Source organism: Symphalangus syndactylus, chromosome 12 (assembly GCF_028878055.3).
Source record: "Symphalangus syndactylus isolate Jambi chromosome 12, NHGRI_mSymSyn1-v2.1_pri, whole genome shotgun sequence".
Classification (NCBI taxonomy): domain Eukaryota; kingdom Metazoa; phylum Chordata; class Mammalia; order Primates; family Hylobatidae; genus Symphalangus; species Symphalangus syndactylus.
This window is the reverse complement of record NC_072441.2, coordinates 102,749,706-102,772,043: the sequence shown is the minus strand read 5'-3', so window position 1 is coordinate 102,772,043 and position 22,338 is coordinate 102,749,706. Positions and strand designations below refer to the sequence as shown.

The 22,338-nt window shown below is 36.8% G+C and overlaps 1 protein-coding gene across 11 annotated transcripts in view; it reads right to left on the bottom strand.

Moving 5' to 3' along the window:
- Positions 1-22,338, bottom strand: part of RABGAP1L (RAB GTPase activating protein 1 like) — an 865,831-nt gene that overhangs the window by 318,808 nt on the left and 524,685 nt on the right. For all 11 annotated transcript variants that reach the window (XM_063627303.1, XM_063627307.1, XM_063627305.1 and 8 more), the window contains 2 exons: positions 16,225-16,299; positions 1,742-1,867 (listed from right to left, as the gene is read on the bottom strand). In XM_063627303.1, the coding sequence (XP_063483373.1) occupies positions 1,742-1,867; positions 16,225-16,299 (201 nt within the window). The remainder of the gene's footprint in view (positions 1-1,741; positions 1,868-16,224; positions 16,300-22,338) is intronic.

The following is a 22,338-nucleotide window of genomic DNA, read 5'->3' as shown; positions in this document are numbered from 1 at the left end:
GCCAACATTATCTGGGGTCTATGATGTTTCAGTATATTTTTTGAACACTTAGAAAATTCCAAGCCATGACAAACTATTTAGAAATCTGTCTTCAACATATTAAAAATGGCAAAGCAAAGAAATTGTGCAAAGGTATAATATATAAAATTGGATATCTCCTAAAAATGCCTTTATGGTAACTTTATTTTTTTCCCCCAATTTAAACAAGCAAATAGTTTTCAAAAGCATGAACAGCAAGGTACAAAGTATTAGTATAGCTATTACCATAACTGAAAGACAAAGGCCACCTTCAATTTGTTTTCATAAATAGACCACAAAAAGAAGAATAAAAAACAAAATAAGCCATTTCTTGAACTACATGCTCTCTTTGAAAAATAGCCAAATGTGCCCGTTAGGTACTTCAAATGGAATGTCCAAATGCTCATTCAATTAACTGAAAAAAAAGTGCTAATAGAAAAATGTGGTTGAGGTTCTTCACAGTACCACAAATTTGTTATTTATTAGGTATATTTACTTGATTCTCAAAGCCCTTAGGAATACTGACCTTTGAAAATATATGAACTTTTTTGTAAATAAAAGGCAAAAAGTGAGCAATCCCAAATATTTACTTGGTAGAATTAAATCGTTAAAAAGGAGCTTATTGCTGTTAATATCCATACTTACCAGATTCTTCTACACAGTCTTTTTCCTCCTTGCCCATTTGTCATTGTACTTATGGCTCATTTTCCAACCCTCCCTCCTTTTCTTTTCAATTTTAAAGTCTTCTACCCTCCTACATTCCCTTCTCCCAATAAATTGTTCCTTTAACCTCACTGCAAATTCATCTCCTACTGCCCTGTTCTTCTAATCTTTCAGTCTCCTATTGGCTTCACTTCCCTCTTTAGACACCTATGGATCCCCTGGCAGTTCATATCAATGAGCTCCTACTAGCATCTTCTGCTCTCACATTCCACGAACCTCCTTCCTCAACCATTTTACCCTTCCCCAATATGGAATCAATCCATCCGTGTACTTCCTTCACATTTCTCTTGGATTCCCAAAACCCCTTTTGGGAATAAACATGCCACATAGACCCATTATAAATTTAAGATTATCAACTTCGGGTGGAACTCCAAAGCTAGTTAAAAATTCCTTTTGTCAGCTCTGGTCAATCACTGTGCCTGTGGTCACAACCTTTTTTACTATGTAATATTTGGTATATATAAAAGGATGCATGTTTCTCACACACATTTATAAATACATATTATCAAGCACAACAACATTGAGATTAGGAATTATATTTAAAAAATTTTAAATATATCCCTACAGTATTTTAGGTATGTTTTATTCTCTTATGAATATCTTTCTGGCTTTTCCAAGTGTTCTATGTGGACTCACATAAGGAAGTGGTGCTAATTAGTATGGAGAAAGCTCTTAGGTATTTCAATTTTTACTCTGTAAATATCTTCATTCCTCTACAAACAATACTTGGCAATCTCTTAGTGATTAAACTCATTAGATTCTCACTTCAAAGTATATTTAACTTGAACATTTAAAATGTGAGATATTTTTAAAACAGTAAAATGGCTAAATAAACATATTATGATAGACCATTGTAGATGATGGTCTGAGACTAAATCCATTAAATTTTCTATAATATTCCATTAAACTTCTATAATTCATTATTGCTTACCAACTCTATTAGGCTTTTTCTATGACTCAACAAATCCCTGAGTGATAAAAGTTCCTAATTTTTATTTACCTGCATTAGTCTTTCCAACTGGTAGAATTTGCAATGAAGATCTTCGAAGTTGTTTTTGTAGAGGTCTCTCAAACCATAGTCATACATGATTTTCACCAAAACACAGAATGCTTGTTCCTCTGGCATCTACAGAAAAATATATACATATACAATATAAATAAGTGGCATTTTGCCAGAATGTCAGAAAAGTTCCTTCATGTTATTAGTCCTCTGCATAAATAGCTAAAGGCCTGGAGTGAATGAAGTCCTTCAGAGCCAGTCTTTGGCAGAGTGACATGACCTCCTTACTTGAGATGAATTATCCTCTTTTGTTAATTTTAATCATGTTGTCATTCATTCATTGGGCTATCTTTAAAAATAGGCAATACACTCATGATTAAAAAACCAAAGCACACTTTGGGAGGCCAAGGCAGGCAGATCACTTAAGCCCAGGAGTTTGAGACCAGCCTGACCAACATGGCAAAACCCTGTCTCTACAAAGAATAAAAAAATTAGCCGGGTGTGGCAACATGAGCGTGTAGTCCAGCTACTTGGGAGGATGAGGTGGAAGGATCGCTTGAGCCTGGGAGGCGGAGGTTGCAGTGAGCAAAATCACGTCACTGCATTACAGCATGGGTGACAGAGCGAGACCCTGTCTTAAAAAAAAAAAAAAAGAAATCAAAACAATGTAAAAGGATCTAAAGGTAAAAGTCTCACTCCTCTCTATCATTATATACAAACTAATCCCCGGTACCTACACTCCTTAATCTCTTTTGCATAGCCTCATATCTACTCTTAATAATTTCTCCTGTATTCTGCCACTGATTATCTATGCAAATAAAATAATAACATTTTTAATTTTATTTTGTCCCATCCCACATAAAAGATAAGATTCTATATACATTGTTATACATCTTGATTTTTTTCCTTAACAATATATGTTGGAAATCTTTCTATCTCAGTATATAAAGAGTTGTCTCTTTATTTTTTTAAAAGCAATTACACAGTAGTCCATTATCTAAAAGTACTATAGTTCATTTAACCAGTCTCCTACTGATACTGGAGATGTTCCTAATTTTTTAATCATATAAAGCTTCAATAAACCTTGTAGATGCATCATGTTGTACATATGCAAAAACGGGGTAGGGTAGAGCACATTCCCAAAAGGGGGAATGCTGGGTGAAAAAATAAATGCATTTTAAATTTTGGTAAATAGTGTGAGACTATCCTCCCTGAGTTTTCTTGATGTTGCTACTTTCTGTAAAATATAGTTTGCAGGGAAATGGCCAGCAAACTCTAACATATTAGCTTCCTCAGAGGTGTTTTTATCTGAACAGGGAATAAAGTCTGAAGTCAATGGAACAAACCTCTAAACAGTGGTATCAACAGGTGAAAGAATATGGAAAGGGACATATCTAATATTCTAGAAATTACACCAAGCATACAGAAAAGTTGTACTTACTCAATGTCCTAGGATGTAACTATTACATAAACATCTACTTTAAATATTACTTCCTTGACAATTTACATTTGGTTGATTATGCTATTTCATACATTTGTTAGACTAACTTTATACTTCAATAAGTGAATCAAGTAGAGTTCCATTTATCCACTTAGAAATGCAGTTGTTTAAGATTTTATACAAATCAGCCACTTTTATTTTCTAATTATAAACCATAAAATACCCAAATTTGTTAAATAACATCTCCTGAAGTTAAATAAATACACTATAGTGTTTTCATTTTGATTCTTTAAATATTTGCTTATTTTCTTTTTATCTATGAGTTGTTTGAGACCTTTTCAAAATTTCTGGCCACTGACCTCAGCTATTCAAGTTAGCAACTATTTTTCAGCTTCCATTTGGTTATTTAGGATACAATTACAACGTATTCTTTACTCCTTTGTCATCAAAGCCTCAAGTGACACTAACTTGAACATATATGGCTAAGAATACTTCTCTTACCAAGGTGTAAGCCTCTTCATCTTCCTCTCAGATCTCTACTCAAATGGCTATACAAAACAGCTGCATGTAAGATAACTGTAGCCAGGCCTGGCACGGTGGCTCATGCCTGTAATCCTAGCACTTTGGGATGCCAAGGTGGGTGGATTACCTGAGGTCAGGAGTTCGAGACTAGCCTGGCCAACACGACGAAACCCCATCTCTACTAAAAATACAAAATAGCTGGGCATGTTGGTGCGTACATGTAATCCTAGGTACTGGGGAAGCTGAGGCAGGAGAATTGCTTGACCCTGGGAGGTGGAGGTTGCAGTGAGCTGAGATCATACGACTGCACTCCAGCCTGGAGTTTTGAGACTCTACCTCAAAAGAGAAAAAAAAAAAAAAAGATAACTGAACTGTAGCCAGTCCTAGAGATACTAATTCACTTAAGTCTCTCTCTTTCTAAGTAAATGACAATTAGTTGAATGTCTTACCATCTGATATCTTATAAAGGGAATATATTTTTATTCTTTGAATGTGGTAAAATCATTAGGGCAAATAAAAGGTTTATGTGCCTTTTGGCATTCATACATATAGTCACTGAACAGATGAGGTGTAGGTCCTGTTCTAGGCTTTAGGGATACAGAGATAAAGGTATAGTGCCTCCCTAGGGGAAGAGTAAACAGGCAACTCTACTTGAGTTTCATAAGGATGCAGAAGTCCTAGACTAGGGAATGTTGGGTGTTGGAAGTAAAGGTAAACATTAGAGACAATTTTGGAGGAGGCAGAGCTAGATGGCCAAATAGCAATCATCCTTCAGCAATCATCCTCCCTCAAGAACACCAAATTGAACAACTATCCACGCAAGAAACACCTTCATAAAAACAAAAAATCAGGTGAGCAATCACAGTACCTGGTTTTAACATGATATCAAGGAAGAAGGCACGGAAGAGGGTAGAAAAAAACAGTCTTACATTGTCTACACCACACCTATCCTATGCCCCCAGCATTGTGTAGAGAAAGAATCCATGCACTTGGGAAAGGGAGAGAGCAGAGATTGTGGGACTTTGCATTGGTACTCAGTGCTGCCCTGTCACAGCAGAACACAACACAGGGCAGAATTTAGCAGGCACCCAAGAAGGAAGGATTTAGACTGGCCCCAGCCAGAGGGGAAGCCCCCTGGTAGACTAAAGTGCCTTGGTGTCCTGAACAAATTTAAAAAGCAGTCTAGGCCACAAGTATTACAATCTTCCGGCAAGTCTTGGTGCTGTGCTGGGCTTGAAGCCAGTAGACTTGGGGTACATACGATCCAGTGAAACACCAGCTGGGGTAGCCAAGGGATCAAATAGAAACAACAACAAAAAAGTAAGAGTGGCTATACTTACACCCCTTCCCCAACTCCAGGCAGGGCAGCTTGGGAGATACTCCTTTTCTGCTTGTGGAAAAGAGGGGAAAGAGTAAAGAGGACTTTGTCTTGCAACTTGAGTACCGGCTCAGCCACAGTAACATGAAGCAGAGTCCTGAATCCCCTGAGTCCAGACCCTAGCTCCTGAACAGCATTTCTAGATCCATCCTGGGCCAGAGGAAACCTGCTACCCTGAATGGAAAGACCCTGGGGCCTTGAATAAACACTAGCAGTAGCCAGGCAGTAGTTATCAGGTACCATGCTGGCTTCAGGTGTGACCAAGTGCAGTTGCAGCCATAGTAGCCAGTCCCAGCTGTGGTGGCTACTGCTTGTGTCACCCTGCTCCTCAACTCCAGGAAGCCCAGCATGAGGAGAAAAAAACACTATTTATTCAGGGGAAAGTGAGAGAAGAAAAAAAGAGATTTTAGGAATTCTCTCAGATCTTGCCCAAGCCCACCAAGGCTATATCTCTGCGAGTCTGCAAAAATTGCAGCATTATTTGGCTTGGGGCATCCCCTAATGCAGATATGGCTTCAGTGACTAAAGACTTAGATCACAATACTTAATTCCCTTTGGAAAGCCTTCTCAAGAAGGATGGGTATAAATAAGTCCAGACTATGAAGATTAGAATAAATACTTAACTTTTCAGTGCCCAGACATCAATGAATATCCACAAGCATCAAGAATACCCAGGAAAACATGACCTAATCAAATGAACTAAACAAGGTACCAGGGACCAATCCTGGAGTGAGAGATATGTGACACTTCAAGAGAATTCAGAATAGCTACTTTGAGGAAGCTCAATGTCTTCAAGACAATACAGAGAAAAAATTCAGAATCCTATCAGATAAAGTTAACAAAGAGACTGAAATAATAAAAAAATAATTAAGCAGAAATTCTGAAGGTAAAAAATTCAACTGACAAACTTAAAAATATATCAGAGTCCCTCAACAGTAGATGATCAAGCAGAAGAATTAGTGAGCTTGAAGACAGGCTGTATGAAAATACACAGTCAGAGGGGAAACAACAACAAAAAGAATAAAAAGACATTAGGCATGCCTGCAAGATCTAGAAAATAGCCTCAAAAGGGCAAATCTATGAATTATTGAGCGTAAAGAGGAGGTAGGGGAAGAGATCAGAGTAGAATAACAGAAAATAAATAGACTGGAGTTGGAAAGTGATGCATAACAGTAGAGCTGCAGCATACCATTATATACCATTTTTATCATACAGATAAAACAGACAATGTAAATAGTTCAAGAGCACAGACAACAATAAAAAGTGGCAACATAACTAGAAAGTGATGAATTTTGAGTACTTACTACTTTTGTTTTTAACATGAGTTATTTAACTGTAAGATTTATCATTTAATTTTTAAAAACGGCTGTGCTTAACAACTGGTTCACAGAATTCCTGAAAATTTAACAATTGGCCGTCAAAAACTGGTATGATCTGGCTGTAGCATAGCACTGATACGACCATGATAAAGAGTTAGGAATGTATTCTAAGTGCAGTGGGAAATCAGTGAAGAGTTTACAGCAGCGGATCTGATTTTTATTTTTAGTAAGGTCACGCAGCTATTAGGTGCGTTTATACGCACTAATACGAACTAATGAGGAGTTATACCAATTCCTCATTAGTTCCCAATACTGAGGGACAACTATATTTTGGTTTACTAAGAATCTATCACTTTTCTTTTGTATAAAGGTATAATCTAAAAGAACCTATATTCAATCATTCCCCTCAAAACTTTGCCCAGAAACAGATCATGAATATACAAAAGGCACTGCAGGGGAAAAACATGATTTTGGAATTATACCAATAGATGTTAATTTCAGGTAAGGTTTTAATTACTCGCTGGGTGATCTTGAGCAGGCAACCTCTTTTAATGCCTAAGATTTTTTTTTTACTTCTAAAAAATTAGAAATAATAATACCTATGTCATACAGATGCTACAAGTATTAAATGAAATATATTTAAGAGACAACATATGCATATTGTTGGCAATCACTAAATGTAAATTTCTCTTCTCTTTCCTTCCTTAAAGACAGAGACTCTGTCTTATACATTGACAATTACCAAAGTGCTTTATACAAGGATACTCAAAAGAATAAACAGATGCATAGGTAAAATTTTTACTCTAAGATCTTTCTGTTAAAATGATTTGCTGGAATTTAAGTTCTTAACATGAAGTAACAAAAATGTGCTGCTTTTCACATAAATGACAGCATTTCTTCTGTATCACTAGGAAGAATGTCCCCCTCCTCCTCCCCATGCTTTTTATGACTCAAATAGTGACAAACTGCACTTTCAAGGTTCTCCGCATAGTTTTGTATACAAGCTCAGAGGGAATAACTGGGTTGGGGTATACTCTATAGCACAGCTCTGCCTTTAAAATATTACTGATCTTTTAAAACTGATCATAAGTGGCACTTTGTTATTTCCCTTTAACGTGAGGAGACCCCTGCTTTCTCTGAATCCCAAAACTCTTTGTTGTATACCATTATAGTTATTTGTGTGCTTCTAACTTTTAAACACTACTTTAATGTTGTACCCCCCGCTCCACAACTCTTAGCATAGAACCTTCAATAAATATCAAGTGTTAAATATTTCTTTAAGATAAACTAGCAAAATTCTGAATATATCTGCCTTTTTAATGAAGTCATACCACACAAGTAGAGCAATCTGTTGGTAACTGCCAACAAAAATGTAGAAGGAAAGTATTGGTGTGAAGGCTAGAAGCAAGGGGCAGCCAAATGCAACCATATTAGCACTTGATTTCCTGTAATTCTATTCCAAATGCTAAATATAAATAGCTTTTATATTATCTATATTTTGTGTTGACTATTCAGCTTATCCCTCAATCAGCATAAAGAAAATCAACCAAGATGTGAGATGCAATGCTAGGTTGTACTGTCAAACTTCACCTTAGTACATGCAGTTCCTCCACTAGGTAGTACGGTGGTACCTACCTACTTAACGAAAAAGCACTAAAATGACTATTTAACTTATTACAATGATTAACGCTTCATAGAATAAGATAATCCAATTTATCCAATTTATGCAATTGGTCTAAAGTTATAATAAAAATAAATAATTGAACAACACATCTTTAAATAAAATATTAAGGTGTTGGAATATGGTGAGCCTCTAAGACTGAATGTCCATTTTTGCTGTGTACAGAAACTTTATCAACAGTGTTATCTCATTAAGGAAAAGAGGGGATAAACATTAAAATATTATAATTTAAGATATCAAAATATCATCCATGGCTTTATGAAATACAAAACAAAAATATCTGCCTCACATGCATGATTGAGAATTGAGTGATGTAATCACTGTTTGGTAATAAATGTTGATCATGATCTGCCATCTGTACTAATTATGATGATCACTGAATGGAGACAATCTCCAAGCCCTCAATACTTCTCTCCACAATAAACTATAAAACAAAGCAGTGTTAAGTATTGCAAGTCTTTAAGATGCACCTGAAATCATTTACATCAAGGTATTTTTTGAAGTAAAACTACATTTTGATAATTTAAAGTAATTCCCATAGTTAGTGTAAAACTAAATTTCCTACTTCACATGATGTGTTTCACATCTTTTTGGAATGATCTACCTTTCTCTATGAAGGTGATGAACACTCTACTGATATTCCCAATTTTCTTCAACAAAAATGAATGGGCCCGGCATGGTGGCTCATGCCTGTAGTCCCAGCACTTTGGGAGGCTGTGTGTGATCACTTGAGGTCAGGAGTTCAAGACCAGGCTGGCCCACATGGTGAAACATCATCTCTAATAAAAATACAAAAATTAGCCAGGCATGGTGGCATGTGCCTGTAATCCCAGCTACTCGGCAGGCTGAAGCAGGGGAATTCCTTGAACCCAGGAGAAGAGGCTACAGTGAGCCAACATCTCGCCACTGCACTCCAGCCTGGGTCATAGGGTGAGACCGTGTCTCAAAAAAAAAAAAGATGAATGCTAGTGAACCTTGAAACTCAAGGTTATTTATCATGTCTTCATTTTTTGTGTACATATTAAAAAGCAAATAGAATGAAAACTTCTAGCCATTTGTCTATTCTCCCTTTAAATCAAATAGCTTAATACATTTAAATTGAATGTCAATGTATAAGCCATAAAATTCTATCATTGTATGATATATTAGTCTCCTATGTGTAATCCATTCAAATTAGTTGGACCAGGGACCAAAAGAAAATTGGCTGGGCAAATAATTATTAATTTAAAAGCAAATAATTATTAATTTAAAAAATAACAGCAACAGTTACCATTATTAGACATATTCATTCATGACCCCATTTGATCTTCACAAAAATCCTGCAAGGTAGGCATTATTTTTACATTGTAAATATAATACTAGTGAAGTTCAAAAAAGTTAAATGACTTGCCAGTAACTATAGGTCTATTAAGTAAAGCCTGGTTTTAATCTCATAACTGCATTATTTTTGTGCTAGGTACAAAATATGTAAGACTCTTTACACTCATCATAAGGTACTCAATACTCATAATAAGCCTAGAAGGATGATAACAAGAAACTAAAGCTCAGCTGAAGAAACTTGCCCAAAGCCATATAACTTGAAAGGTATTAAACCACAATCCAAATTCACAGTTGTACTTTTCAGTATCCTTTGAAAGAGTTCAGCTTCAAAAAGGCAGAGACATAAGACAGTAGTTAAATATTTTTTAAATAGGTAAAATGTTTGTGTATATTAGGACACAGGGAGATGTTAGAAAATGGCTCAAAAGCACTTGATAAGAATTAACTTGGAATAGGAAAATGAATGCTTCTTTCTCTTGAACTAGAAGGAAAAGTGATTTGGAAGTATAGGACTTATTTTTTAAATACACTAAAAATCTTGTAGTAAGTATATCACTCAAGATGATGTGATGTACCTGTTTAGCATCCTATTGTCCCATCATCTGATATCAAAACCCCTCTTCCTATAGGAAGACCATTCCGTTGTTTAGGAGGGGCTGATGGAGTTCACTGATTTGGACTAAAGACCTGGGCTGTGACAATTAGAATGCCCTACCCAACCAGGCCAAAGTCCAACAGGAAGAAAAACAGAGGGAGTTGTTGTTGTTGTGTATCATTTTAAATAAATGCAGGAGCTATAGCAAAAGACAGTCCCTTTTAAATGAGGTAGCAAAAAATAGTCCCTTTTAAATGAAATTGTCCTGGTCATATGAATCCAGCCAGCCAACAGTCATTTTGCTCACGTTTTTGTCTACTAACATAATTGAGACAATAAAATTCAAGAAAAGCAGAGATACAGATTCTCGATGACAAAATATGAACTCTGGAGTCCAATCATGTGAAAAATCATCTCTGACCCTAGATTTCCCAGTTATATGAGTCAATTTTGTCACATGCAGCAGAAAGAGTCTTGAATAATATAATGCCACAAATACTTAACATATATATATATATATATATGTTACAAATATATATATATACAATAGAGACTTCAAAATGAAGCCTTTATCTTGTCACCTTGGACTCTGGAATCTGTAATAGGTAGTTCTGCTTCTTATTTACTTCCATTGGTTAAGTCTTATCCCAAACCTGTCTTTTTGGTGAGAAATATTTTAAAATTTATAATTTTTAATTTTATTTTACTCTGAAATACAACAAACAGAAAAATGCATAAAAGTTAAATGTACACTTTAATTAATACTTGATTATAAACTAAAAAAACTTACAAAGGTTGCATGTAACCACTATCTAGGTTAAGAAAGAGAATACTGTCGACAGCCCCGAAAATCCCTGTGTCTTTTCAGTCATGATTCCCAGTTTCTCCCTAGAGAAATCACTTTCCTAACTTTAACAGTTATCACTTCATTGGTGTTCTTTATAGTTTTTTCCATCTATTTAGCATCCTAAAAATAGAATTTAGTTTTGCCTGTTATTGAACTTTATGCAAAATGGAATCATACCAAATGTAATGTTGTACTTTGCTTTTTTTAAACTAAATCTTATGTTTATATGATTCATTTATATGAATCAATGTAGTGTGAAACATTCATTTCCATTGCTGTATGGCATTCATACTCTAAGAATACCATAATTTAGCCATCTTACTGTCTAATTACAATTCTAATATTGGACATTTTAGTAGTGGACATTCGAGTTGCTTCAGTGTTTTGACTGTTATAAACACTATTAATTAAGACAAAAGTAATACCTGTATTTTGATGTACAAGTGCATAAATTTGACTAAGGTATGTCTAGGAGCAAAACTTCTGTGTGTGCATATCTTTATTAGACAAAGCCAAACTGGTTTCGAAAGGAATTGTGCCTAGTCATAGTTTTTTAAAAAAATTCAATAGTTTTAAACATGCTAGATTATTCAAACATAATCCTTCCTGCAGTTGGAAAGCTTCTATAAATGCCAAGACTAGTATACATACAGTAATTTAACCTTAAAAATGAACATAATCTTCTGAATGTCTAAAAAGGTACATGTTCAATTAAAAAGCTTAAAACTTCTAACAATAAATATTGTAGAAAAATTATTGGGTTACAAATTATCTAAAATACTTTATATAATTTTTAGAGTAAGTGAAATATAATCAGGTCATAATTTATTAAGACTAAGAGATAAAGACTAACGTTATGATTATGAAATTACAAATTATTATTGTATATTTGATTACAAAGGCAGTTGAACATTATGATGGTTGCAGGCAATCTGTACTATAACATTCTCCAACTGTAAATGACAAATTTCTTGTAATTTCATAAATGGATGTAGGAGTCTACTGTGATAAACATTTAATTCTTCCATTGTCTAAACTACTACATGTTACAAAGCTATTGTCAAAGCATCTAGAAATTTCCAAGTACAAGGAGAGGCTAATTATTTATTTAAACTACTTAGACATGAAAAAATCCTAAAAATTCAAAACTGTTTTTGAACATACTTTCATTTTTGGTCTCACTTTCTTCTCAGGCAATGAATGTGAAATATAAATGACTATGGGTGAGGAAAGGACAGAAACCCAAAAGGAAGCAGGCTCTGACAGTGATTAATATGGAGCTTCCAAAGATGTCTGGCAGCAAAAAGAAGCAATAGCTTATGTAACTGATAACAAATTAGTCAGTAAGACCCTAATAATGTATGTCCCTGGAACCTGAGATAGTGTGTTTGATGAATTATTTAAACCAGTCTGTATTCTTCTATTTGTTTAAACCAGGGAGACAAAAATATAGTAAAAAATAAATTACAGTTAACCTTCTGTTGTTCAAATTGGTTGAATGGATGGGTTGGTCAGTTAATGGAATATGCTAATTAACAGAATTATCAAACATACTGCCAATTAAAAATTAGAATATAATATGTTTTTCATTAACAGAATGCTGAATATCAGTTCATCTTTCTTTAAGGATTCTAAAAGGATTTCTATATTTCAAGTTATTTTTATAAAAGCCATGACAACACTGAATAATTCTATTAATGTAGAAAGTGTGAGAGACTAGACTGAATTTCTGTTCCTCTTGTAACACACACTGGAAGCTATCTTGTTGCAGTTCACAAAGGCTGACTCACCACGTGGCCCTTATAATAGTAGAGTACATACTGTAGAAAAAAAATTCTGGGTATTTGAGCTCTCTAGTTATTTGAATCTCTCTCTCTCTTTCGGGTAGGGGTGGGAAGGGTGTTTCCAAATAATTATGAACTTACAATTGACCCAAACTTCTATCAAATCCAAAACAGATTTCTCAGAGAGATATTCTTCTCACTGAACATTAATAAATATAATATGTTAAACAGGGCTACAAGTAAAAAATGCTGAACTACGGTATGTTCAAAGATCACTTTGTGGCCGGGCGTGGTGGCTCACGCCTGTAATCCCAGCACTTTGGGAGGCTAAGGTGGGAGGATCACCAGGTCAGGAGATCAAGACCAGCCTGGCTAACATGGTGAAACTCCGTCTCTAATGAAAAAAAAAATAAAATTAGCTGGGCATGGTGATATGCGTGCCTGTAGTCCCAGCTACTCTGGAGGCTGGGGCAGGAGAATCACTTGAACCCAGGAGGCGGAGGTTTCAGTGAGCTGCGATCGCACCGCTGCACTCCAGCCTGGCAACAGAGTGAGACTCCATCTCAAAAAAAAAAGATTACTTTGTTCAAACCAAAGCTTCACCACCCATGTCTTGAACTTCAGCTTCTCATTCAAGTAATTATAAAGGCTTCCTTTAGAAGAAAGATGGCTCTGAACCTTGAAGAAAACATCCATGTCACTGGGTATGGTCTCCAGCCTCTTAGGGAAGTGACCTGACTATTCTAGATTCTAGTGGGTTTAGAACGGGAACAAGGGCCCCTGAGAATTTGTGACTATAAAGTAACTGGTCATCACAGGAAATCCCAAAAAGGTGAGATGTAGAGATATCAAAGAAAGAAGGATAACAAGAAGACAGAAATTGTCATAAACAGATAATAATGCAACAGAGGGAAAAAAAATCATCAACCTCAAAGTGAGACAAAGTGAAATCATAATAGAACTATTATAATTAAAATCAGGTTTTCAGAATTAGGACCATGAATCTACTATAATTGCTCTTCACTTCCAGAATGCTAAACCTCAAAAAAACAATGCAGTCTTTTTAAACTTGTTGGGCCTCTTGTTACATTCGACACTATTCATTGCTTCCTCCCTACTGAGAATCTGAACTTCTTTACGGATTTTACTTCCTCATCAGCCCTTCAAATGTTTGCTGTCCCTGGGATTTAATCTTACTCTATTCATTCTTCTAAATGATCTGATGTACTCTCATGACTTCAGCTTTCATTTCTCCTCCAGCATTAATCTCCAGTATGCAACTGGCTGCTGAACATATATCTCCACCTAGATGTCCCAAGAATATCCTGAACTCAAATAATTAGAAACAAAACTTATCACTGGACGGGTGCAGTGGCTCCTGCCTACAATCCCAGCACTTTAGGAGGCCAAAGCAGACAGAACACTTGAGGTCAGGAGTTTGAGACCAGCCTGGCTAACATGGGGAAACCCCATCTACTAAAAATACAAAAGTTAGCCCGGTGTGGTGGCGCATGCCTGTAATCTCAGCTACTTGGGAGGCTGAGGCAGGAGAATCACTTGAACCTGGGAGGTGGAGGCTGCAGCGAGCTGAGATCATGCCACTGTACTCCAGCCTGAAAGACAGAGGGAGACTTCATCTCAAAAAAAAAAAAAGGCCAGCGTGGTGGCTCATGCCTGTAATCCCAGCACTTTGGGAGGCCGAGGCAGGTGGATCACGAGGTCAGGAGATCGAGACCATCCTGGCTAACATGGTGAAACCCCGTCTCTACTAAAAAATAGAAAAAATTAGCTAGGTGTGGTGGCAGGTGCCTGTAGTTCCAGCTACTGGGGAGGCTGAGGCAGGAGAATGGCATGAACAGGGGAGGCGGAGCTTGCAGTGAGCCAAGATTGCACCACTGCATTCCAGCCTGAGTGACAGAGTGAGACTCAGTCTCTAAATAAATAAATAAATAACTCATCATCATCAACTTCTAAACTTTTTCCTTCATTCAATCTCCATAGATATATTTTCTATCTCAACTCAAAATACAACACTCATCCAGTCACCAAAGCCAGGAAACTAGATATGTCACCTTTGACTGCTCCTTTGCCAATCCATCCACAAAACCTAACAATTTTGCTCCCTGAATGTTTCTTAATTCTGCTTTTCTCTGGGTTCTCAACATCTCTCATTTAAATTGACATTTTCTTTTCCTTTTTATTATTGTTATTTTTTTGAGACAGGGTCTCCTTCTGTTGCCCAAGCTGGACTGCAGTGGTGCAGTCAAGGCTCACTGCAGCCTTGACCTCCTAGGCTCAAGTGATCCTCCCACTTCAGCCTCCCAGGTAGCTCACCACCACTACGGGTGCTCACCACCACACCCAGATACCTTTTGTGTGTGTGGTAGAGATGGTGTCTCATTATATTGCCTAGGCTGGTTTTAAATTCCTGGGCTCAAGTGATCCTCCTGCCTCAATCTCCCACAGTGTTGGGATTACAGGTGTGAGCCACTGTGCCTGGCCATATTGATGTATTCTACCTGGTCTCTCTGCTGCTGTCTGTTTCCTTTAATTCTGCCCTTTACACAGGTATGAAAAGATTTATCTAAAATGATCATATGACTGTATTATTCCCTTGCTCCAAAGTGATCAACGGTTCCTCATTAGCTCTAGAATAAAGACTGCATTTTTGACATATTACAAAGTCTTCACAATTTCCCATCTTACCATTTTTATGTCATACCACTCCCCATGTACAATTGGTAGAGTAAACTGTAATTTCATATTGTTCCCTTTGTATGCTGTGCCCTATCATATATCCATACATTTTCTCATACTGTGACTTTTGTCAATAATTCTTTACCCCTCCCTTTCCCCTCTCACCTCCAATCTCATTTCTGTCTTGACAAAGCTGCCGCCTCCTCCAGAAAGTCTTTTCTGAAAGTTCTGGCAGAGCTTGGTTGGGTAATTCTCCTCTCTATTCTCTTAACCTGTGTATCACTTTCACTTAGCATACTGTAAGTTATTTAATGAATATGTATTATTTTTGTCATCAGAAAAATAAAGACACATAAAAGAGAATAAAAATTATAAGTACATGCCTACATTATCTGTGCCCCATCCTGGACTACGAAGTCTTTGAGAACACAAATTATAAATGATTCATCTTTATAACCCCACTTTCTAGCCCAGTATCTGACAATTGATGCTCAATAAATGATCTGTCAAATGAAGGTAACCGAAAGGAAAGAGGATATATAAAAATACATCACAGAAACGATAAAGGACTTCCTTGTCACAGTATAGTGGGTCTTAATGGTCCAGGTCCTGATATTTGGGCAGTTACACTGACTTCTTTAATTCCAGAGGATTCTAGTTAAAAATAACTCCAAATAAGCAGTTTATCCTTTTCTAGCCAACAAAACTAATTCCATTGAGAAACTGTCCTATTTTTGACATCATATCTCTTACTTTATCACCTAACGTACATTTTAAAAAAGATATGCCATATGTACTCTCCATCAGGTGAATGGGAAATAAGAAGGAAGAACAAAGCCAGTAGAAAGTAAAATAAACTTGGCAGCACTGTGCTATTTATCACATGGACTGTTACTTACATGCAGCAGTAATACAGCAGCAAGAAAAGACTGCCCTTGACAGTACCCAATGTCTTCATCATACACAGAGTAGGCCTAGAGAAAAGATGAAAAGAAAGAAATATGGTAAATAGTCACAGATTTTAACTTAAATGTTAGCTCATACCAGGCTCCTGCTTGTTCCTGTCCCTGGGCTGTCCACCACAATTCCACTGGTCTTTCAACTTGAATGTGTATACCACTAGCACAGTGAGATCCCCAAAGAGGCTGTGTATTTCCTAAAGCAGCTCTATGTCCCTTTATCCCAGGTTCATCTTTAAAATTTTGAAGTAAAGAGATGCTCAGAGGACCTAAGTTAATTTTAAAAGATCCATTATGGTTTAAGATCAGCTGTATGAGGCCCACAGGAGGCAGAGGCAAAGGGTAGGAAGAGTAAGAAGATTCTTTCTAAGGTTGAAGTGTGGGTTCAAATGCACTAAAAGGGGGAAATCTTGATATTGCTGAGACTGAAGTGCAGATCCACTATTCTGACAACCCCACGCCAAAAAAAAAAAAAAAAAAAATACCCTTTAGAACCTCCAAAACTTCTCAAAGACCTTTTAAACTACCTTGCCATTTTCCATGAAGGCTGAAGAGTAAAAATGGTTCTCCAATCTATACCACTGGGGCAAACCAGAAATATTTAGCATTGCCCCATGCTTTTTGCAAAATGGCTGAGAGCCTCATGCTACATATATAACTGCTATTTCAGCTGCTTTGGCTATTCCACAGCTTTAACGTCATTCTAACCAGGCCATCTGGAATACAGCCAAAGAGGCCAATTCGTAAGAAATACAGCATTCCTTGGGAAGTACCTATCATATCATTCAACTTAACATTCCCTCTTAGTTTTCAGAGGAAAGGAAATAAGGCTGTATGCTTAGTGTATACTAATTAGTACTTCAAACATCTAGGATTCTCTAATGCAAACAAAAAGACAACATGTTAGTTTTTGAGAGGCTGAATCAGTTACAGTAGGTAGAGTGTGCAGATCAAAGGGTAAAGAATAGGAGTTAGAAAGCTTTTTCTGTAAAAGTTCAGATAGTAAATATTGTAGACTTTGAGGAACACTTATAGTACCGGTTGCTTGTTTTTTTTCTTAAAGGACAGGACTTTTTTTTTTTTTAAACAACTTTTTAAAATGTAAAACCATTCTAACATTGGGGCAGTACAAAAATAGGCTTCATGGTCCAGTCACTGAACCCTGAATTAGAATTTTTTTAAAAATTTAGATGTTTCGATGTATGTCTGTGTGTGTGTGTGTGTATATATATATACACATATATATATACACATATATATACACATATATACACACACACACACATATATATATATATAGAGAGAGAGAGAGAGAGAGAGTTTTGCTTTGTGTCCCAGGCTGGAGTGCAATGGCATGATCTCGGCTCACTGCAACCTCCGCCTCCCAGGTTCAAGCTATTTTCCTGCCTCAGCCCCCTAAGTAGCTGCAATTACAAGGGCCCACCACCACACCCAGCTAATTTTCATAGTTTTAGTAGAGACAGGGTTTCACCATGTTGGCCAGGCTGGTATTGAACTCCTGACCTCAGGTGTTCCTCTCACCTCAGCCTCCCAAAGTGCTAGGATTACAGGCATAATCCACCATGCTCAGCCTGCCAAATATATTTTTAAAAGACTCTCAAAGAATACTACTGAAATCCAGGATCTGTATCTCATCTCATGTATTCCATCTATCTGTTGTACTTCATTTTAGTGAGGAGATTTCTATTTAATTTAATAGAATGTATTTTGATTTTGTCAGTATAAAAATTGTCTCTGTCTAGGACAAGGCTTATCAAAGATAACTAGGAAGGCTTAACTTATGGAGGGTAAGTGTAGTACTCCCCATGTGCCAAAGTTGTCAGAGCACAGAGTCTGGAACTCCCTTTTACTCAAAAATATAAACTTTATTGATGTATGGTTTATACTCAGTGAAAGGCATACATTTTAATTGTACAGTTCCTTGAGCTGGAGCACTTGTGTGGCCCTGCCATTATAAATATTTCCATCACTCCAGAATGTTCCCCCATGCCTCTCTTTGGTCAAACACCTCCATTCCAGGCAACCACAGATCTGAATTTGATCAGAATATATTAGTTTTGCATTTAAAAAAATTTCATATAGATGGAATCATACAATAATGTACTCATATCATATGTATGCTTTTGTGTCTAGCTTCTTTTACTCAGCATAACATTCCTGAGATTCTTTCATGTTGTTGTGTGCATCGGTAGTTCATTCCTTTTCATTGTTGAGTAGCATGAATACATACTGTATGAATATACTACGATCTGTTTATTCATTCCTCTGTTTCCAGCTTTCAGCTAGTATGAATAGAGCTGTTAATATATACACGGCGTTTGTGGATACAGATTTTCATTTTCCTTGAATAAATACCTAGGAATGGAGGTTCAAACTTCAAATGTTAAATGTAAGTTTATCTTTATAAGAAATTGCCAAATTGTTTCCCAAAGTGTTTATACAATTATTATACCCCTAGCAGCAACATATGAGAGTACCCCTTGCTTCACTTCCTTGTCAATACTTGATACTGTCAGTCTTTTTCCTTTTAATTAATTCCTGTAGTTTTGACTTTCATTTCCCTGGTGGCTAATGGTATAGAAAATGTTTTTATGTACTTTTAGACAATTGATACATATTCTTTCGTGATTGTTCAAGTTCCTGCCCAATTATGTTTTGTTGATTTTTGGTTTTTGTTTTTTTTAGAGGCAGGGTCTGGCTCTGACACCCAGGCTGGAGTGCAGTGGCATGATCACTACAACCTCTACCTCCCAGGCTCAAGCAATCGACTCACCTCAGCCTCCTGAGTAGCTGGGACTACAGGCTGCCCCACCACACCCAGCTAAGTTTTTAGTAGGGATGGGGTTTTGCCATGTTGCCCAGGTCTGGAGCTCCTGGGCTCAAGTGATCCGCCCACCTCAGCCTTCCAAAGTGCTGGGATTACAGCCTGCCCAATTGTTTAATTGAGTTGTTCATCTCATTATTGTTGGTTCCTACGAGTTCTTCATTCTGTATATGTTCTGTATACAACTCTGTCTGAGTCCATTCTGGATGCTATAACCAGAATACCACAGACTAGTTAGCTTATAAACAAAAGAAGTTTATTTCTCATAGTTTTGGAGGCTACAAAATCCAAGATCAAGGCACCAACCAATTCAGTCTGATGAGGGTCAGTTTCCTGGTTCACAGAAATTGTGCCTTTTCATTGTCTCCTCACATGGTGGAAGGGGCAAACAAGATCCTTCCGGCCTCTTTTATTAAAACACTAATCCAATTCATGAGGGTTCCGCCCTCATGATGCAATCACCTACCAAAGGCTCCAGCTCTTAATAGTATCACCTTGGTGGTTAGGATTTCAACATATGAATTTTGAGGGGACACAAACAATGGGACCATTGCCAAGTTCACTGTCAGATATGCATATTACAAATATGTTTTCCCAGTTTATGGCTTGCATTTTCATTTTCTTAATGCTGTTTTTCAAAGAGCAAGTTTCAATTTTGAAAAAGTTCAATTTAATAGCTTTTGTCTTTTATGGTTCATATTTGTGTTTGTGCATGCCCTGTTTTTGTGTCATGAATATTTTTTCCTATGTTTTCTTTAGAAGTTTTTTTGTTTTGGCATTTACATTTAGGTCTGTAATCCACTTTGAAATAAGAAGTTTTAAAAACCTGGTAAGTCTATGTTCTACAACTTCGATCTTTTGCAAAACAGTTTATTCTAGATTCCTTGCATTTCCATATAAATTCAGGAACTAATTTACTGTCTTCCCAGAAATGCCTATCGTGATTTTGACTGGGATTGTGTTGAATCTATAAGTAAATCTGGAGAATGATATCTTCACAATACAGAGTCTAAAAGTCATGAACCTGATATATCTCTCTCCATTTATTATTTCTTAGGATTTTCTACATGCGTAACCATGTTGTTTGTGAATGTTAGTTTTACTTCCTTTAGCCATATGCCTTCTTTTCTTGCCCTACTGCACTGACTCCAGTACTATATTACAATGTATTCCAATACAATGGTGAATATAAGTGCTGAAAGAGGAAGGACATCTTTGTCTTCTTCCAGATCTTAGAAGTCAAACATTGTCTTTCACCATGAAGTATAATGTTAGCTATAGATTTTCCATAGATATCCTTCATTAGGTTTAGAAGTTTCTCTCTATTCTTACTTTGCTGAGCATGTTTTATCTTCTATGGGTACTGAATTTCTAAAATGCCTTTCGTGCATCTATTGCAATTGAGAGACAGCACTAGCTGGATTTCCTAGGCCAACTAAGAATCCCCAAGCCTAGCTGGGAAGGTGACTGCATCCACCTTTAAACATGGGGCTTGCAACTTAGCTCACACCCGCACACCCGACCAATCAGGTAGTAAAAAGAGCTCACTAAAATGCTAATTAGGCAAAAACAGGAGGTAAAGAAATAGCCAATCATCTATCGCCCCAGAGAACAGGAAGAGAGACAATGATCGGGATAGAAACCCAGGCATTAGAGCAGGCAACGGAAAGCCCCTTTGGGTCCCCTCCCACTTTATGGGAGCTCTGTTTTCACTCTATTAAATCTTGCAACTGCACACTCTTCTGGTCTGTGTTTGTTACGGCTCAAGCTGAGCTTTCGCTTGCCATCCACCACTGCTGTTTGCCACTGTCACACACCCGCCGCTGACTTCCATCCCTCCGGATAGGGCAGGTGTCCGCTGTGCTCCTGATCCAGTGAGGTGGCGTCCAATTGGGCTACAGGTTCGCCATTGTTCCTGTGCGGGCTAAGTGCCCGGGGTTCATTCTAATGGAGCTGAATAGAGCTATAACACTCACCACATGGCCCAAGATTCCATTCCTTGGAAGCCATGAGGCCAAGAACCCCAGGTCAGAGAAGAGGCTTGCCACCATCTTGGAAGCAGCCTGCCACCATCTTGGGAACTCTAAGAACAAATACCCACCAGTAACACAATGATCATATTGCTTTCTCCTTTATTCTGTTAATGTGGTAAAATATATCGATTTTCAAATGCTGGATCAACATTTTGTAACTGGGTCAAGAGTTATTATCCTTTATATTACCGGATAAAGTTTGTTACTCTTTTTTATTTGTTTTGTTTTGTGGGGTTTTTTTGAGAATATTTTATGAGGAATATTGGTCTGTAACTTCTTTGGTAATGCCTGACACATTTTGGTATAGGGTTATGCTGGCCTTATAAAACAAGTGTGTCAGTGTTCTCTGTCACTCTGCTTCTGAAAGAGTTTCGTGTAAGACTGGTATTAATTCTTCTTTAACCATCTGGGCCTAGAGTATTCTCCTTGGAAAGGTTTTTATTATGAATTAAATTTCTTTAATGGAAAGAGAGCTATCCACATTTTCATTTTCTTTTTGTTTCAATTTAAATAATTTGTGTTTTTCAAAAAATGCTTCTTTTGTATGTAAATTGTTAAGGTTACTGATATAAATTTGCTCATAATAGTCCCTAATTGACTTTTTAATACCTGTATATGGTTTATCCTCTTTCATTCATAAAAGTTTAAACTTATATTTTCTCTTTTCCTTGATTAGTCTTGGTAAGGATTTATTAATTTTATTAATCTTTTCAAAGATCTGGCTTTTGGTTTTATCTTTTTCTTTTTTAAATACATTTTCTATTTCATTTGTTTCTGTTCTTTATTATTTCTTTCCATCTATTTACCTAGGCTTTAATTTGCTCTTCATTTTCTAGCTTGTTAAGATAGAAACTTAGATCTATCTTCTTTTCTAATATAGGCATTTAAACCTATAAACTTGCCTGTAATTTCTTGATACCTTTTAAAAATACCGATAATGGTGCCAATCCTGGCCAACTGTCATCATCTCCAAATATGATAGGTCAGTGGGGTGGTATACACCCAGCTGTCTGTCAACCCAGTAGATTTCAGCATAATAGTTTCTGTGAAGATCTAGGCAATTCCAACTCCAAGGCTATAGCCTCAGAAAAATTTGGGGTTATGCTACCAAGGCAAAGGTTCAAAACTAGGACCACTGTGGCAACAACCTTAGCCATAAGAAATGAAGTGGGGTAC